A 17,731-nucleotide genomic window follows, 5' to 3' on the forward strand; every position below is an offset into this window, starting at 1 on the left:
CTGGTGCTCCCTCTAAGTTATATGGTTTTTACTATTAAACTATTTTTCCTGCCTAAGAAGGCCTAGACTTTTAAAAGCAAGATGGCAGACAATGCATTAAGCATTAAGGTGGAGCACAAATTATGTCCAAAGCTACGTGAAATCTGTAGACCAGTGCTGGATGTGAGAGCTCTTTCAAAACTGAATCCTCAAAACACATTCACTGTTCTTTAGCAGGACCCACCACTGGTCAATGCCAAGGAATGCAGAGTTTGGTAACACCTTCCAGGGATAAATACCAGGATATTTAAAAAATAATAGTCTCAGTACCGAGTTTAGGGGAGTATTTTGATCAAAATCCAAAAGAGCAACACGTAGAGAAGAGCTGAAATGGAGGGGGATAATCCTGTTCTTACCGATGCTATTGAAGTGCACCATTTTGTACAGCGCAGAAGTGAGCGCCCCACCAAGATTTCCACAGATGGCACGGGTAGGGAGGACAGAAGACATGAACTCCCAAACTCCCAAGTACATAAGACCAGAAAGGGAAAACAAATCATTAACAGAAGCATGAAACCAGTTAGAGCCAAAGTGCTGTCACAAACATAAAGCAAACAAACGGAAAAAAGAAGAAAAAGAAAACCCACAGGGAAAAAAACATCAATCTCCTTTGGTCACTGGAATATTATGGATTACTTATAACAAAAGCAGATTTTTTTTTTTTAACTGATAGCGTGTTTCAAGTTGTCAGCAAGCTTTTAATTACATTCAGAAAGTTGGAGTCTATTGCATGGAGTAGACAAATTAAGCCATCCAAAATAACAATGAAGTTGCTGATTCGCTAACATTTTTAAGCCTGCAATTCATATGCTTAAATACATTTTTAGCAGTATCTTCTTAATACCCAAATACATTCACACTGGCAACTTCAGCACACTGACTGATGGGATAATTTAAAGTATTTCAAGGAGGATATTTGGGTCTCTTGAGATTATATTTAAAATTTAGCAAAATATAAGGAGAAATTAAAGCCTTGACATACATTAAGACAGAACTAGACTGTCTGGAAACAAACAGGAACTCCACCGATTTTTAAGGCCAGAACGGACCGCTGTGATTGCCCATCTAACTTCCTGCACAAAGGACCTTGTGGGATTTCACCCCCCAAATCCTGCAAGTATTCTGAACCTGAAACACAGCCAAACATGCTGCACAGAAACATCTTTAGTGTCATTCACCTAATTCGGAGTTAACAGTTAAAGACTAAAAAGACTGTCTTAATTTTCCTTCCGTAAACAGGTAAAGCATGCAAGCCTCACAGTGCATTAGGGTGATGTGTTAGAGCACAGCAACGTGAATTATTAAGTGTGATGTTCCTCCATACACGATCTCTCTGCTACTACATACAAGTGTCAGTAATTACGTGAATGACAACGATTCATTAAAACATTTCAGGTTTCAAATTTTGTCTCTACACTGTCATCAGTCGAAATACAATCACAAAATCCCATTCGTTGTTTTTGGTTTGAAAGCATTTCTAGCAATCTGTGTGGTTTTATTATTATTATTTAAACAGTAAATGGTAACTCATAACCAACACCGAAGGGATATTGCCTACCAGGAAAAGAATGAAAAGTCCCACTGACTGTATCCCCGTTTGTGTTGTGAAACATTCACTTTTTGTTCCTTCCCCCACGCTTTGGTATCAGATCCAGGGATGTGTCAAATCCTAGGACATCTGGAGAGATGAGCTGAACAGAAAAGGTTCACTTGCCATTTATTCTATTAGCATTTCCTGAAACTTTAAATACGTGCCATGTTTACCAGAAATAACCCAAGGTCTACAAGTGTTTTCAGGGTACGAATTTTCCCCAATATTTCCCAATTCTTGTCTGAACGCTGGCAACCACATTTTCCAAAGCTGCTTCTACACTTGCTGTAATCACAAACTTTATGGCAGAAGGGGCAAAACGTAAGGCTGGTCATCTTTTTTTAAATGCTGCCACACTACAGTCACAGATGTAGTACTTTCATATTGTATTACAGCATGGAAATCAGAGTTAATTAAAGTTGCATTTTAAAAAACACGTTCAAATCACCTTCAAAACACAACTCTTGGAACTTTTATTTAACATTAACTTTGGAACTTTGCTATTTGTTTACGCTGCTACTGCTGGCTGATGTTTATCTGCTAAAAAGGTAGAGAATAGAAAATAGCCCAAACCCATGATTTTAAAATTCATTAGTGTTTGTAAGACAGGCTTCTCACAGCATTAAATGCCAAGCTCTTGGTGTCTGTTCAAGATCTCTGATGGCTCATCCTTACAAAATAAATATTTAAGGCCAAATTTGACACGACAGATCTTAAAACATGCCATAAAAATACTTTTAACAATTTCTATTGTAAGTGCACCGATTTTTCTCCCATTTTCAGCGCAGAAGAAAAACAATTTCAATCCCCCATTAAAACACTTTTAATTTCAAATTAGAAGCACTAGAAATCAACAATCTAACAACATGGAGATGCAAAATGAGATATGAAGCTTCATTGCCCACCTTTCTTCTTGACTGGCATTCTTCTTCCTACTTCTGAATCTGGTTGCAAGCACTTATTTAGGTATTAACGATGTACTACTGGAGCACTGCGAGGTCAGGATCTGGCTATCTATTGCAAAACACTTCTACAGTTCAGTTAGGAAATGCAGCTTCGATCTTCATTTCTATCAGTACTTGCTGTTTTCTTGTATTGGATTTCCGATGCTTCCCATAAATAAGAAAAAAGGGGGAAAAAAAAGAAGCTTTTTGATTTAAGAGATGCTTTCAATTTCTTTAAAATATATTTGAATCTATAAAAATACAAGAGAAAATGCTCCTTGGCAATACAAAACCCTATTACAACTCCTCTTCTGGCAGCAAAGTTTGAAAATTAAAAGATTTTTATGCAATTAAGGCACAGTCCATCTCTAGGCAGCTGTCTCAATACTCCACCTGTACATGCTCAAAAACATGTTATTTGCAGGACAAAAACTCCCAAATAATCCAAAGAAGGAGGAAGACAAAAAACAATCCAAAGTGACTCTTTAAACTTCTTTCACTTCTTGAATGAATTTTGCTAGCTATGTATTGATTACACAGCAGACTGAAAAGGTCCCTTTTTCCTCACCAGACAACAGCCTTCAAATATCACCCTCTTACCCACCAGAAATCACTGGCCAGTCACTTTTATTTTTATTATCTGCAAGCCACCCAGCCTTACGGTCTTTAATGTCCCTCTGATCCTCCCATGTATTAAAAGAGAGGATTGAAAAGGAGGAAAGCAATCCCTTGACCTGGAATTATTAAAGTGACAGTGCTGCTCACTGGGCACTTTGGCAAAGCAGATTGCTTTCTAGTGGAGTCATTTACTTCATGCCATTTCTTCCCTTGCAAAGCAGCCACCTCGTCAGAGAGGGATAAGGAGAGTTAGGAGAAGAGCTTCACAAATGGTTCATTTTCAGAGATAATGAAGGATTACTGAAATAAAAAGCAAGCCATGAGATCAGTCCAGAGTTTCCCACTCAGAAGTGCAGCTGGTTGGCTTCAACATGAACTCTCTCACTCTCCCATTTTCTGAAAAACAAAGAGAGAAACAGAAAAGGGATAGATTTTCCCCATCTAGCTTGTTAGTTAAAAAAAAAAAATACTATGAAAAAGGTGGACGAGCTCCAAATGCTTCCCTTCCCCGCACGAGGAGCTGTGATGCACATGACAGGGCTTTGCTTTGCATCAGCTTCCTTAGGAGACTGAAACTGAATTGGTGAAGGGGGGGGCGGCTCTCTTTTGCTCTTTAATGTTCACAACTGAGATCTGTCTCGGATTCCCCCCCAACACCTCGCTTCCCCAGCCCCAAAAAGGGACTCCCTGGTGCTTTTTGGAGCGGGACAGCGCAGAGGGGGCTGGCTTGCCCTGAGGAGAACTGGGGTGGGATGCAGAACGGGGGGGCGGGGGGGGGGAGGACAGATGCAGAACTGGAGGAGCCGGGCTAGATTTAAGGAAAAGGACCATTTTCCTCAGGATGAGGACGGAGCTGGGGCGGAGCGAGGATGCAGCCGGGGGTAGGGACGGACACAAAGGAGGAAAGGGGGGCAGCAAGGCGAGAGGGGGGAAAGGGCAAAGGCAGGGGTCGGGCCGGAGGGGGGGGGGGGGGGTGAAGGGTCTGAGGGGAATGGGGCCGGGAGCCCTGAGGGGAACGGGGCCCAGGGCCTGAGGGGAAAGGGACCGCGGGACCTGAGGGGAGAGGGTCAGCGGGTTACCCCGAGGGCTGGGCCTCCCCCCATGGAGGGCTCCTCGCTCCGCTAGGGGGAGTCCCCGCGTCTGGGCCGCCGGCTGCAGGCTCCCCGCTCAGCCCCGTCTCCATGGAGGAGCCGCCGCCGCCGCCATCCGCCGCCATCCGCCGCCCCTAGCAACGGGCAGCCGGCCCTCTCCCGCCGCCCGAGAAGCCAATAGGAAGCCGCCGTGCTGCGCCGCTCAGGCGGGACGCCCAATCAAAGGCGTCCTCTGAAACCTCTGAAACAAGATGGCGGCGCCCACAAGGGGGAGGGCTGGAGATGGGAGGAGCCGTGCAGGAAGGGGTGGGAGGAGCCATGTTGTACGGCGGCTGGGAGCAGCCATGTTGTACGGGCCGGGCGTGGTGGCGGCCATGTTGTAGGCGGCCGGAGACCTGAGGCGGAGCGGCTCGGTGAGAGGGGGGCGGGCGGGCGGCCCCGGAACGCCTCAGATCGCGGTGTTGGGACCCTCTTGGGGCTTGTGGAGGGAGTTGGGAGGGGAAACTGTGGAGAGCCACCTCCCAGAGCGAGCTGCCTCGGTATTTCGCCGTTTTTAAGGCTTTTTACCTCAGGAGGGGCGGCGGGGGGGCGAGGCCCAGCTCCGCCGTCGCTGCCTCCCCCCGTGTGTCCTGAGGTGAAACCAGGCACGGGCCTGCAGTCAGGAAAGGAATTAGGGCAAGTTTAGGAAGCAGATTTAAGTTAGGGAAGCTCTCCTCAGTGGTAAGATACGTAGAAAAGGCGTTTTAGTCGCTAAATGCAGAGCTTAATCAAAAACTTTAAGGCCTGATCAAAAACTTGTAAGCGTTCTGGCTTGATACAGCTAGCAGTACCAATGCTAAAAGCTATTAGTTGTGGAACATAAAACCAGAGTATACAGCCTCGTGATGCATTTAATTCTTTATAAAGCATGGATTTGGCATCGTTTTGGCAGTGAAGTCAACTTAAAGCTGCCCAAAGCAGTGGTGGTGTTGGCACCCTTCCTTGTGCCCCTGGCACTAGGAATTGCTGTATCAGAGGTGATCAGGCTGGAAGAAAAACGATTGCACTGCCCATCATTAAGGGGATCTCCTGCTGTGGGAGTTCAGCAAGTGGTGCATGGCCCCAGGGTTGGAGGTGCTCAGGCAGGAATGTCAGGAGGATGAAGCAACCCATTTTGGTCACAGCAAGTACTTAAGTTGGCTTAGGGCACTTGTAAAACCCCAATTGCAGCATGCTCCTGCTAAAGAAAGTAGTTTGGTGAGGTTCATATAGTCAGAAACGTCAGACTTCTGCAGCTGGATTGTGCCCTCTACGTCTGAAAACTCTGCCGTGAAAAATAAGAAATGAAATAGTGATTGCATACTGAAAGAGAATCTAAATGTTCATTTGGTACGTACTGGGGGGTGTAACTGATTACATTTCTTTGCTTGTTCTCTATGATCCAGGACTTCAAGATGACAGGAAGAGAATTTTTTGAACTAGATTCTCCGGCGCAGAGACTATATTTGGAAAGAATAAAGCGGATGGAAATCATACAGAAGTTGCTAAATGAGCTTCCTAAAACAGACCAGTAAGTGTCGGTAAAATAAATGAACTGCAGCAAACATTTAAAGTCTTTTGGAGGCTTTTTTCTTCACTTTTATATTGCAAATCTTCCTTGCAGCTACAAAAATACTGAATTGCAAAGGCGCTAATTTTTGTCCAGAACAGAAAGCTTAGTTTGTGTATTTTTTTAATATGTTTAGTTCACTGTTCTTGGCGGTCCTGCTCAGCTGCTTTCTGGCATTGAACTCTCCAGTGCTTAGGGTTCCAGGATGGCTGATTAGCCCTGACTAGCTCTGAGCTTTCATACAGCCCTGTGCTAGAGCTAACAGATTTTCTAGGAAACAAATGTTGGAGAGCATAAGGCAGATACCCTTGTGGTTCTGCAGGAATCGTCCTGCATCCAGCAGGGCTGGCCTGGGGCCAGAACCGAGCGAGCATCAAGCTGCTAGTTTCTGCATTTCGTTCTGCACAGCTCCCCCATTTCAGGAAGGTGAGGCTGAAGCAGCCAGGTGGTGATGTAAAAGTAAACCAGAGCTGTACACCGGGCTCGTCGGCAGGGGTTCTGCGCGGCTCAAAAATAGTTAAGTGTCTTCTGGGCCTCACAAACATTTTTGTGCTTTGTGGCGTGGTATTTCAGTGCAAAACCTTACTGGTCCTGAGCTGGTTTACGCGTGTGTATCTTGCATAAGTTGTGTACGAATAATTTAGAGTAATGGGAAGCTTTTTTTTTTTTTTAATAGGATGAAATTGCTGTCTAAGCAAACCACAGCTAATAACACAGGGCCTTCCCACACAGGTGAGAAAGGACAACGCCAAGCCTTTATCCTTAACATTACTGGTGGTATAGCTTTGAGTAGGATCTGCTGTGCTTGCATGTGACTTAAAAACACTTCTCCTTCCCCAGAAGGCCTGGGAACTAAGGGGGAGGCAAATACCTCAGTGGTGACATGGTAACATCTTGATAGAAACTGTGGTACCTAGAGGTTATTGGGCCTTGGAAGGAAATAGCTGTCATAAAAGAATGGCAGAATGTACCAAAAGCTCATGGTTTTAATGTGAGGGAGCTAGTATTTTAACAAACAAAAACAAAGCCTTCATTTTTTTTTTTTTTTTTTTTTGGAGTATAGCTGTTCCGTATATCAGTAAACCAGATGAGATTCGTCTCATCCTGGGTACATCAATGTGCTCCGCTTTGCTTTCTTAAATACCAAGCTAGATTTTAATCTGTCCTCTGCATGTATGCATATGCACACATGCATTTCACTTTGGCTGTAAATAGAGAATTTTGCAAATAGATACGACGTTTGGCCTAGCGTAAAATTTGACCAGTTAAATATTTTATTTTCTTTAGGTCTTTAGTGGTAAATCCAATTTATGACAAGTTTTAAAACACACTTTTAACGTAATAACACTGGCACAGCCTCAGAGCCAAAGTGCCTTCCAGTTACTTGCTCTGCCTGGCAATGGTTGTCGTTCTTGGGATTTTTACATTTGTGGAAACCTGAAGTGAAGCATTGTTTCCATTAATCAACTGACTGCCAGGTATAGTGATAAAGATAAAAACGCACAACTTCTTCCTGCAAGTCAAATGCAATAAGTCACAGACTGCTCATCAAACTGGCGCACGTTTCCGTTGCCTCTCTTCTGTTGCTTGCTGTGATGGGATGCATTCCAGTGGGAACTGCTCGTCAGGCTATTAATTGCTGCCTGTCTCTGACCAGACCTCATTCTAGTCTGTGGTCACCATGTTATAGGTTACACCATCTCTGTTGCCATCGTTGTCCCTCGATCTATTCTGTAAGCTTTTCTGTCGAAACTAAATCTGTACTTCCAGTTGCACGGGCTAGAAACAAGGCCGATCGCAGGAGCTAGCTGGGATTCTTTCTCAGGAACCATTCTCCTTAGAAACACACTGATTAGGAGAGCAAATGTGTTAAAACTTCCATTAGCTGTAACAGGAAAAATTGTAGAAAAGGCTTCTCAGTGTTTCTGACGCTTCGCTCAGGACCCCTGTGTAAGCTCAGGCATAGAGCAAAGGACGCTGTGCTGGTTGCTGCTGAAAGTAATTACTCCTCGTTTCACGTCGCAAGACATTTACATCCCTTCTTACTGCAGAGTACTCAGAAATGAGTTGTAGCACATAACTGTAACTATTTTACACTTCTTTTCCTTTTTTTACAGGAACCTTTGCAATCATGGATCATACTTCCTTGCAGGAAATTCGAGCTTATGTGGCTTAACAGCAAATAATTACTTCAGGAAGATCCTAAACGTCAGAAAGGCTGCCATAGTGTCTGCGTTGCCGATGGCTGTTATCCCATTTCTCTCAACAGCAGCAGTTTATGAAGTCTTTGTGCGTGAACCTTTATTTGCAGGTAAAACTTCATTATTTGTTGTTCTCAAAAGGCCTTTGCTCTCTTGAAAATGCTGGCTGCAAAGAGGAGTTTGAGAAATACATTGGGCAGCAGTGAGTTCTTCAAATTGTGAGTGGGAGAGTATGTATGTATGTATATTTATAAATACACATTTTTTTCCTGTTACGCATCACTGATTTTAAGTACTTTTCACTCAGGAGGGCATGGAGAATTGGTATTTGAACTGCAACAGAACAGTGTGGTTTCCACAACCTGTATGATTTCGTTTGAAGGTCAATTTCAGAGTGATATATTCCCTGTGGGTTGGGGTATTGGGTTTGCGTGGCAAAGTTTTGGTAGTGGGGGGCTGCAAGGGTGGCCTCTGTGAGCAGAGCCCAGCAGCTGGCCCATGTCAGATCAGAGCCAGCTCCAGACAGCTCTGAAAGGTACCTGCCACTGGCCAGAGCCAAGCCATGAGTGACGCTGGTTGGGCTTCTGGGAGAGCAGAGTTAAGGAAGGGGGAAAAAAAATCCTGCTGTGCTACAGCAGCTGGGAGAGAGGGGTGAGAACTGAGAGAGAAGCAGCCCTGCAGCCCCCAAGGTGAGTGCAGCAGGAGGGCAGGAGGTGCTCCAGGCACGCAGCACAAGTTCCCCTGCGGCCCGTGGAGAGGCCCCTGGTGGAGCAGGCTGTCCCCCTGCAGCCCACGGGTCCCACACGGAGCAGATCTCCACGCTGCAGCCCGTGGAGGAGCCCCCGGTGGAGCAGGTGGATGTGGCCTGGAGGAGGCTGCGGCCCATGGAGAGCCCCCGCAGGAGCAGGCCCCGGGCCGGAGCTGCAGCCCGTGGAGAGGAGCCCACGCAGGAGCAGGGGGTCTGGGGGGAGCTGCCGCCCGTGGGGGACCCGTGCTGGAGCAGTTTGCTCCTGGGGGATGGACCCCGTGGTACGGAGCCATGTGGGAGCAGTTCCTGAAGAGCTGCAGCCTGTGGGCAGCCCCCGCAGGCTCAGTTCGGGAAGGACGGCATCCCGTGGGAGGGACCCCACGCGCTGCATGTTGACAATGAACTGTTCTGTCTGTCATGCAGGTGAGCTGAACTGTGAAGTCTGCACCGTGGTCAGAGGAGGATTAGTAGGGGCTGTTGTGGGTGGTCTCTATCCTATTATCATGGCTCTCCCTGTGAATGCAAGCCTTGCGGCCAGGTATGTCTTACTGACCTGCAGTGAGGGCAAAATTTTTGTCTGTCACATCCTCAGTTCTCGGTTTAAGTTCTGTGGATTTTCAGTCTTTGCACACCTGTCTTTTTGCATGGCTTTCCTACATGGAAGGGAATTTACATTAATCAGCTCATTACAGGGATAAGTTCATAAGAGCTGTGCTACCAAGGTCTACAAAACCGATCCATTGTAAAACACTCGAGTTTAGCATGGAACCACGATGTGCCTGGGTTTATGAAGTTGCAGTTGCCACCCTGCTGAGGGGTGGAGATGCCCCACTGGTGCTTGGCTGGGCAGCTGAGAACTGTTCGTGGTGCTGAGCAAGGCCCAGCACCCAAACTCCCTGGTGGGTAATTTTTGTAGGTTGGGGTCAGAGCGCAGTGAGGGGATGGTGAGACCTGGCAAGACCCCAGTGCGTGGTCAGGAGGTTTTCTGGTATTTTTGCGCAGAGAGAATGCAGTGCCCAGTGACACCAGGTGAATTTAACTTAGGAGAGGAGGGAGAGAATGAATATCTACCAAAGTATTTGTAAGGACTTAAATACTGATGTTCAAATTGGACGGCGAAAAAAACTGAAGTTTCTACCGCTTTTTTTGTTCTTTAGGTATGCTTCAGCTCCCTTGCCAGGGAAAGAGAACTTACTACGCTTCTGGCTCATGGTTTCTCAGCCTGTCTTTAGGAAGATGAGTTTTGGTGTGCTGATACAGGTTCTGACTGGATTGTATCTCGCCACTAAGCACCATGGAATATACATCAAAATACTAGAGAACATGAATCCAAGCAGGGATCCTGAAGAGCTACAAGACTGAAGTGAAAGAACTTTCCAGTTGCCTTGGATAAGTAATAAACAAAGAAAGAAGTTTTTGCTTGCTGTCTTTTTTAATAGAAACAAACAAAAAAAAAGGTCAAGACTGTGCTGATATTCTTCAGCTCCAAACTTAAATGGAAATTAAGTTTTTACTTCTGTCATGCTTGCTAAAGTACACCTTACTAAGCAACTCTGTAAGGACAGGTGTTTTTCTTTGGAAATTGAAAAAAAATGAGTTTCATCATATTTATCTACTTTTTCCTAACAGACTTGTTACAGCAGGGAAATCATGCGCTGTTTAACGAGGAGCAGTGGCCTCATTCGTACAGGCAAGCAGCAGAATGAGACATCCACAACAGTTGTTACACAAAGTAAGTTTAGTTTTGCTGAACCTCAAGTATTTCTGTGAGGTGTTCTGATACTGGCCTGCATCTGAGCAGACACCGTGGCCTTATCTTAATCACCCCTCACTTTACAGATTCTTAAAGTGCAAATATTTTACTGGACAGTGAATTGTGGTATTTCCAGGAGTTGTATCATCAGTTTTTAACCAACAGAACCACTTAGCTGTGGCAAACAAGTGTAAAGGAGTTTAAGCTATTACTTTGCAGTAGTATTTTTAAGAATGAAATGAGCGGTTCAGTGCTCGTTATTTGAGCATTTAACAAGGTGTGGTTAAAACGTTATAAACAGATCTTCACACTTCAGGTGTGATAGTCAAAACCACCTTCCACACCACACACTATTTTTACTTTGGTAAAGTAAAAATATTCAAGTGATAATTATTCTCTAAGTAATCAAAGTGAGTGCTGTGATACTTGACGGTCTAATTTGGACAAACTATTTTTTTCTAAATTAAGGTGGAAAAGGTTATATGCAAGAAGAAAAAAAAATCATTCCTCAATGTCTGTGAATAAGTTGCAAAGAGCAATACTTGCTCCTGGTATAACTGATGAGTACGCAAATTGCAAATACATTTTTAAGTTATCTTATGTGAGGTCATGTCAACAGTCTGCTATACTCCCTAGGCAAGAAGCTAAATATTACGTCAGCAAAGGTGTTGATTAAAAGAGAAAAAAAAAGGATATTCTTCAATCATACCATATGTACTCCTTAACAGGGGAAGAGGCTCTCAGAATTAAGTTAAAGACTGAAATTACGGTTCAAGGCTCAGCAGGACACACGTGAAGAAGTGCTCTCACTGAATTCTGGAAAAATACTGATTAAATTCTCCGTTTCATACCCGGGACACAACACACCTTGTTCTCCAACTCAAGAAGTCAAAGGAGGAGCTGTGGCTAGTTCCTGGGCTCCTGCCAACCTGAACAAACTCCTCGCAAACACTGCCTCCCTCTTCGAAAAGCTCTGAGTTAGGACGGGTCTCGGTTGTACTCCTCCCACCATTCCAGCAGCAAGGAACCAGTCACAGCCTGTGCATCACAGCGCTGCCTTTTACTGCTTTTTTAACACACCTGCCTAATATATATACCCTATATACCAATATATATAATGTATATATCATATCTATATCAATATAGAGATATATAATATCAATACCCTATATTGATGGACTTCGGACAACTAAAAGTCTGAACTACTTCCAAAAGGATGCTAAAACTGGCTGTAGAGAAAAATTAAGAGAAATAGTAAAAAAAAAAAAAAACCACTAATTTTATCTTCTCTGTTTACCATTTTTGATGGCAAATCTCAACACTACATTCTGTTCCACAGACCCCTGCCAATGACCTCCTCCTCTCCCCATCACCCACCCATGTCCTGTTCCTGGCATCCTCGGGCCGTTGATCAGAGGCATTGTCATATCTCCACGTCTGTATATCCCATTTAAATTGAGTGAAAAAATGTAGAATCGGCTACTGCCGAGCTGCAGTTTTACACTGTTAATCCGTGGGGACTTATTTAAACCCTTTTGGGGTTTAAAAGTGTATTTTTTAAATACAGCCTATTTGAATAGCCACCGTAACTAAGAAATCTGAAATATTTACAGTCTAACTGGTATACAACCCTATAAATAGAAGATTGTTAATTCTCACAGAAAAACTTTTTACAAGCTTTTTACAAAAAACTTTACAAAACTTTTTACAAGCTTTTGAGAACAGTTTTTAAGAACTTGCAAAACACAAAGGCCTTTTATAAGTTTACCGAAGAGAAATCTGATGATCTGGAAGAACCGAGAGATGCCAAGTTTTGGGAACATAATTCCTACATTTATTTTGATATCATCTCTTCAGTCAGATAAAAGATGTTCCCCACAGGCGGTGCTAAGCTCTTTGGAGAAAAGAGAGAGAGATGTTTATTCACTATGCTACTAGCAGAGTATTGTAATCATGCTGTAAAAGACGATTTTCCCTTTTCAGCTCATCAGACACACAGTTCAACAGAAAACTCCTATTTCAAATGGCATACGCATTCACTTTTAATTCGAAACGTAGCTCGTCTACTGGCTACGGCGTGCATATTAATTTATAAAAGGAAAAGAAGAAATCAGCTGATTAGGAGGACACGACTGTATTTTTCACTGTTGGTTATCACCCAGAGCTAGAAACACTACGGCAGAGCAGGGCAAGGACCTGAGAAACTGTTTCCTGAACCAGACATGACAAGAGACTGGCACAAGCAAAGCAAGCTGTCTGATGGCGCTTTATGGGAATGTATTGATCCTTACCAGGTGACGAGGTGGAAAATGACTGTTCTTTACCCCTACGCAATGGATCCAGGCAGGGCGAGCACTTAAAAGAGAAGCTGTCAGAGAGGTTTTAACAGGAACGTATAACTGAGTTGCAGTACACTTTTATATCTATGTTTTCATTCGAGATCTCTTGTCACCCCGGCCAACTTAAGTTCGAGGTTCCCCTCCTCTTCATCTCCCCCAACACCATCCCATCACCACTGTACTTTTTTTTATTATTATTTTTATCCTCCTCCGCACCATTGCCTGCTTCCTCCTCTGCGACACGAGGCCCCTGGGGGAGACAAGAATGCTGCCCAGCAGGTACTCGACCCTACATTTTGTAGGAAGCCAACACCCACCAAGCGCAGATGGAGCAGAACTCCACTGACACCCGATCGCAGTCCAGGTGGATGATGCTGGTGGCCACCCACTCCTCATCCTGCAGCCTGGGCGGCTGGTGGCCAGGCGGTGCCTAGTGGTGGTCGGTGGTGGGCTGGAGGTGAGGGTGGTGGTCAAGACCTCTGGCCCTGACCCGGTGGTGGCAGCTCCCCATCCCCACCTCCATCCTGCCCTCTGGGGGCCTGCCCTGTGCTGGTGAGTGGCCAAATGGTGCCTGAGGGGCTCGGGCGGTGGGGGGAGGCAGCGGCTGAGGGAAGCAGCATCCCGAGTGGATGAGGGGGGTTGAGGAGACTGAGGGTGGGGGGGCTGCATGCACAGTGTTGGTTTTAGAATCCTAAAATCATTAAGGTTGGAAAGCCCTCTGAGATCACCTGGTCCAACCATCCCCCTACCACCAATATCACCCACCAAGCCATGTCCCTAAGCACCACGTCCAACCTTTCCTTGAACACCCCCAGGGACGGTGACTCCACCACCTCCCTGGGCAACCCGTCCCAATGCCTGACCACTCTTTCTGAGAAGAAATGTCTCCTCATTTCCAACCTGAACCTCCCCTGGCACAACTTGAGGCCATTCCCTCTTGTCCTATCACTGGTTACCTGCAAGAAGAGGCCAACCTCCAGCTCCCCACAACTTCCTTTCAGGCAGTTGTAGAGGGCAATGAGGTCTCTCCTGAGCCTTCTCTAGAAGAAAAAACCACCAGGTCCCTCATGGGTTGCCCCCCACGCCAGACAGTGGGGTTTAGGGGGGTTGTTCCCGCACGATCATGGCCAGGGATGGAAAGGGAGGCACAGTAAATGACGTCAAGATGAACTGAAGGCTGAGGGTTCCTCATGCCACAAGGTGGTCTCACCTGGTCTCAAGAAGAAGTTCCTAAGATAAATTGACGGCTAATTGTTAGAAACCGTAGCTATTCCAGTAAGCCCCTGAGATGAACTGGTCACAAGCTGGAGGAGCTCCAGGCCCTCTGCTCCTGGCCGCTTCCACACAGAGGTTGTTGGGCTCAGTGCATCCTTAGTCTGACACGGTACGGCTGCTCTGGATGCTCAGGACCAAGAGCTACCCGCCCTTTCATTTTGTGCATTGCCATTTTCTCTGCAGAAAACACCTATAAGCGAAACACCCAAAACTGGCAGACTGCCTGGAACCTCAGCCTGTTTCAAAAACTGTTGAAATCGTGCAAAAGACCTATCAATTGATCTTGAGCTGAACAGGGATACAAATAATGCTATGACATTAAGTAAGACTAAGAGAACTGTAGAAGGCTGTAGGAAAACTATACATTATAACTTGCTTGAGCAGCAGGTATTCTGCAATTTTACTGTTTTCACCTACTACGTTTCTCAGTTATTACTGTTCATGCAAGGTGGGATTTCTTTGTTGGATCCTCAAAGATGCCTCCTAAGTGCTCAACCTCGCTGGAACTTCAAAAGAGAAACAAGTATGAAAGAATAAGCGTTTGATGTTTTGTCCTTTTTGGGAAACAACGTGCTTTTGACTCTATTAAAAAAAAAAAAAGTGAAATCTGTGATACAGCACGTTAGGACCAAATGAAATCTATTTCATATTTTAAGTTTTCCATGCTAATCTTTCATGTTACAGATCTGATGTGGTTTACTTAGTTTGACAACCCCTGCTCAGATTTAATGGTGTTGAGCTCTTACGTATGTAAAAGTAACAAAAAATAAGAGGCTACAGAACAGTTTTTTCAGAAGGATTTAAGCTGGTAAGCAGATTACAGAGAGACTGGCTGGTAGATGGTCGCATGAAAAGGAACAAAAAGAAGTGCTGTGTTACACCAGAGGCACCTGCTGAGATGAGAAGCGAGCAGAAAGCTGAAGTCACACTTTAAAGTGACGGAGTTTGATGTTCAGCTCTTTTTCTTTGGCCAGTAAAGCCATACTGTGCTTTTTGTAGGCATCAAACTGCAGCAAGAGTTCGCTGTACGCCTGCTTGCTGCTCTCTAGCTCTTGCTGGAGCTCCTGGACCATCCGATCATAGTTTGCTGCTGTGTCTTTCACAAAGCGCTTCTCTGCTCGCAGCCTGGCTCTCTCCGCACTCTCCAGCCTCTTCCCCAGCTGCACGATCTCCTGCTGCTTGTCCTGCAGGGCTTTGCCCCTCTCCATGGCCAGGTTCAGCAGCTGCTCTTTCTCCTCATTTGCCCTTTCCAGCTTGGCCTGCAGCTCGCTATCCTGAGCCTTCTGCTGGCTCTCTCCGTGCTCTACCTGCGCGGCAAGTTGCTGGTGCTCCTCCTGGAGGCACTGCAGCTGCTGCTTCAGCGAATCGACCTCCCAAGCATGGGCACTCGCCTGCTGGCTCTGAGCTTCCAGCAGCTCCTTCACACGCTCCTGGGCTCTGCGACTCTCGTAAGCGCATTTCTTGTGTAAGGAGTCTAACTGCTGCGAGAGATTTTGGGCCTTGGCAGTGAGCTGGAGCACTTCGGCTTCCTTCTCCCGCAGGGCTTGGCTAAAGAGAGTCTCGTTCTCCCGCCGCAGGCGCTGATTCTCCTCCCACAGCTGCGTGTTCTGCTTCTTGTGCTCATTCTTGAAGTAGATCATTTTCTCGTGGTTGCTGGCCAGGTCCATGAAGCGCTCCTCCAAGTGCCGGATGCGTTGGGTCTGCGTTTTCAGTTTCACGGCGTCCTCCAGCCTCAGTTTCTCCAGTTCCGTGTTGAGCTGCTCCAGGCCTTTGCAGCGCTTGCGTGCGTCATCTGCTTTCTTCTTCAGCACACAGATGAGGCGATGCTGCTCTTCCAGGCGCGCCCGCAGCAGAGCCTTCTCACTCCTCGCCTCTTCAGGGCCTTCGCAGAGCACCTCCGGGCCTTTTGTCAGATCTTCCCCGTCCCTGCCCACCTCCAGGTCGCTTGTGGGGCTGGCCTTCCCTGCTTCTCTCTCATCCTGAGCCATGGAGCCGCTGTCTGACACAAAGACGAAACATTTTATAGCCACCAGTTCTTGTAGTGACATTCAGCAGGTTTAGAGTACCCCAAAACTGTGTGCCCAACACCACTGCACCGAGCTGGGGGACTGCCTCTGGAAGTCCATCACACCACTGGCACAGCAGATTGGGACTCATAAAACCAACAGCAGCCTGTGCGGTCCCACAGACCCTGATTCAAAGTCAGGCAGACCGATGAGAAGGGTGCCAGACTTGACAATGCAAAAACAAACAACTGTAGGCTTAGTATTTATGCAAGCCTCTTCATTTGCTGATTACTAGCCCTGGTAATTATTCCTCCTCAAAGCACTGTTGTTGTATCTACAAGTACTGTAATATTATATTTTTAAAAAGCCAGTAAATGATAAAGCTGTAAGTAATTCCTTAAGGAATCCTTTTCCCCTGCCTTTATTTTCTCCTACAGATGCAAAGTTGCATTACATCTGTATAACACAGATGCTATTATAAACGCAAATAAAACATGGAGGGTTAGATCAATCTTCTAATCCATTTATAAGATTTTAATAGTATCTCGCCCATTAAACGTAACTGAATAGCCTTACCCTGAGCTTAGAGATTTAAGAATAAAAAAAAGATCATTAAGGACTGGTAATAATTACTGAATGCACTGTGATATAAGGAGGGTGCCTGGAGAAACGGTTCCTTATTTGGGTTTTGATGCTGATTAGCTGGATTATTTTAGGCACGCAGGTTAAAAGTCTGGCTCCTCATCTAAAAATAAAGGAAATATTTACGTTACAGTAGTACCACCATCGTTATCAGTGCCTTATCATACAGTATACTACCCAGACGTATGAAAAGTTTGCCTAAAACTGAAGTACAGGCTTCACGTTCAGATACAGACCTGAAACCACACAGCACCTGAAATAGCCTGCTGATAAGCGGGTTTTGTGGGTTTTGGCTGGAGGTGAGGATAGGCCACAGGCAAAAGTCCTGGAGAAGGGACTGCAGGAAGGATGAAAAGCAACGTAGAGCAAAAATGAAGGCAAGACACGGGCAGATTCAGAGCTCCATGGGGGTGACTATCAGCAGGGTCCGCTGCGGTGCGCTCCCCTGCTGCTGGTGCCACTTGGGCTCCTGCCAAAACACTCAGTGACACAGGAAGAGAGAGGGAAGGACTAAAAGATTTAGGCCATCCAGGGGAAACGCAACAAAGAGAGGGGTTTAAGGGGAGAAAAATTTTCTCTCACCAGGTGCTTGTTTTCCTCAGCCCATTTGTTGCCACTCCGAGCGCGCGGTTGCTGTGTCCATGGCGATGCGGGGCTCAATCGCTCACGTCAAAGCTCGTGCCCTCGTCTGGGCTGCTCGGGGCAGTCCCGAATTCATGGAAATATCAGGGAGCGTTTCTTAGCAAACAAATGCTGCCAATGCTCCCAAAGGCACCCAGGTTCAGCAAAAAGAAGAGGATTTCCTCAGGCTTGAAGTCCTCTCTCTTGGCTTGCACCCATAGAAGATCACAATGGTAGAACACACTGAAGGTGCAAGGGCTGAGCGAGAAGATGCA

At 45.8% G+C, this 17,731-nt stretch overlaps 3 protein-coding genes across 23 annotated transcripts in view; 1 reads left to right on the top strand and 2 right to left on the bottom strand.

Moving 5' to 3' along the window:
* The window catches only part of DLG2 (discs large MAGUK scaffold protein 2), a 1,058,052-nt gene extending 1,053,549 nt beyond the window's left edge, over nucleotides 1–4,503 (bottom strand). For 3 of the 13 annotated variants that reach the window (XM_083797009.1, XM_083797011.1, XM_083797012.1), the window contains exons 1-3: nucleotides 4,272–4,502; nucleotides 2,536–3,588; nucleotides 1,598–1,730 (exon numbers count right to left, since the gene is read on the bottom strand). In XM_083797009.1, the coding sequence (XP_083653135.1) occupies nucleotides 1,598–1,652 (55 nt within the window). In that variant the 5' untranslated portion in view covers nucleotides 1,653–1,730; nucleotides 2,536–3,588; nucleotides 4,272–4,502. Of the gene's footprint in view, nucleotides 1–1,597; nucleotides 1,731–2,535; nucleotides 3,589–4,271 lie in introns of all 13 variants that reach the window. The other 10 variants (XM_083796969.1, XM_083797013.1, XM_083796968.1 and 7 more) reach the window with 6 other exon arrangements.
* Nucleotides 4,504–4,560: 57 nt separating this feature from the next.
* LOC310880898 (transmembrane protein 126A-like) lies at nucleotides 4,561–12,127 on the top strand. 5 transcript variants are annotated; one of them, XR_014571977.1, is made up of 7 exons: nucleotides 5,033–5,519; nucleotides 5,708–5,832; nucleotides 7,989–8,182; nucleotides 9,244–9,358; nucleotides 9,978–10,213; nucleotides 10,450–10,552; nucleotides 11,302–12,127. XR_014571977.1 is itself a non-coding variant. In XM_083797425.1 (5 exons), exons 2-5 carry the CDS (start codon nucleotides 5,717–5,719, stop codon nucleotides 10,180–10,182), a joined length of 630 nt encoding a protein of 209 aa, XP_083653551.1. In that variant the 5' UTR covers nucleotides 4,561–4,696; nucleotides 5,708–5,716; the 3' UTR covers nucleotides 10,183–10,229. The 5 variants fall into 5 exon arrangements, 4 of the variants coding, with proteins under 4 accessions (XP_083653551.1, XP_083653552.1, XP_083653553.1 ...); XM_083797425.1 differs by lacking the exons at nucleotides 5,033–5,519; nucleotides 10,450–10,552; nucleotides 11,302–12,127 and adding an exon at nucleotides 4,561–4,696 and having other exon boundaries at nucleotides 9,978–10,229; XM_083797426.1 differs by lacking the exons at nucleotides 5,033–5,519; nucleotides 10,450–10,552; nucleotides 11,302–12,127 and adding an exon at nucleotides 4,707–4,822 and having other exon boundaries at nucleotides 9,978–10,229.
* Nucleotides 12,128–13,682: 1,555 nt separating this feature from the next.
* Nucleotides 13,683–17,553, bottom strand: CCDC89 (coiled-coil domain containing 89). Of its 5 annotated transcripts, XM_083797371.1 has the most exons (3): nucleotides 17,418–17,454; nucleotides 17,072–17,172; nucleotides 13,683–16,186 (listed from the first exon to the last, which is right to left on the bottom strand). In XM_083797371.1, the coding sequence occupies exon 3, from the start codon at nucleotides 16,173–16,175 to the stop codon at nucleotides 15,111–15,113; it is 1,065 nt and encodes a 354-aa protein (XP_083653497.1). In that variant the 5' UTR covers nucleotides 16,176–16,186; nucleotides 17,072–17,172; nucleotides 17,418–17,454; the 3' UTR covers nucleotides 13,683–15,110. The 5 variants fall into 5 exon arrangements, with proteins under 5 accessions (XP_083653497.1, XP_083653493.1, XP_083653496.1 ...); XM_083797367.1 differs by lacking the exon at nucleotides 17,072–17,172 and having other exon boundaries at nucleotides 17,418–17,553; XM_083797370.1 differs by lacking the exon at nucleotides 17,072–17,172 and having other exon boundaries at nucleotides 13,683–16,182; nucleotides 17,418–17,465.
* Nucleotides 17,554–17,731: the final 178 nt, after the last annotated feature.

This window comes from Anser anser (assembly GCF_964211835.1).
Source record: "Anser anser genome assembly, chromosome: 1".
NCBI classification, from domain to species: domain Eukaryota; kingdom Metazoa; phylum Chordata; class Aves; order Anseriformes; family Anatidae; genus Anser; species Anser anser.

Excerpts from the sequence above, each read along its gene's own strand:
- LOC310880898 (XM_083797424.1), top strand. The coding sequence starts at position 5,379 with ATGGCCCCAGGGTTGGAGGTGCTCAGGCAGGAATGTCAGGAGGATGAA. Across the intron at positions 5,520-5,707 it reads CTGCTAAAGAAAGTAGTTTG|GACTTCAAGATGACAGGAAG; the intron begins GTGAGGTTCATA and ends TCTATGATCCAG. Across the intron at positions 5,833-7,988 it reads GAGCTTCCTAAAACAGACCA|GAACCTTTGCAATCATGGAT; the intron begins GTAAGTGTCGGT and ends CTTTTTTTACAG.
- CCDC89 (XM_083797367.1), bottom strand. The coding sequence starts at position 16,175 with ATGGCTCAGGATGAGAGAGAAGCAGGGAAGGCCAGCCCCACAAGCGAC.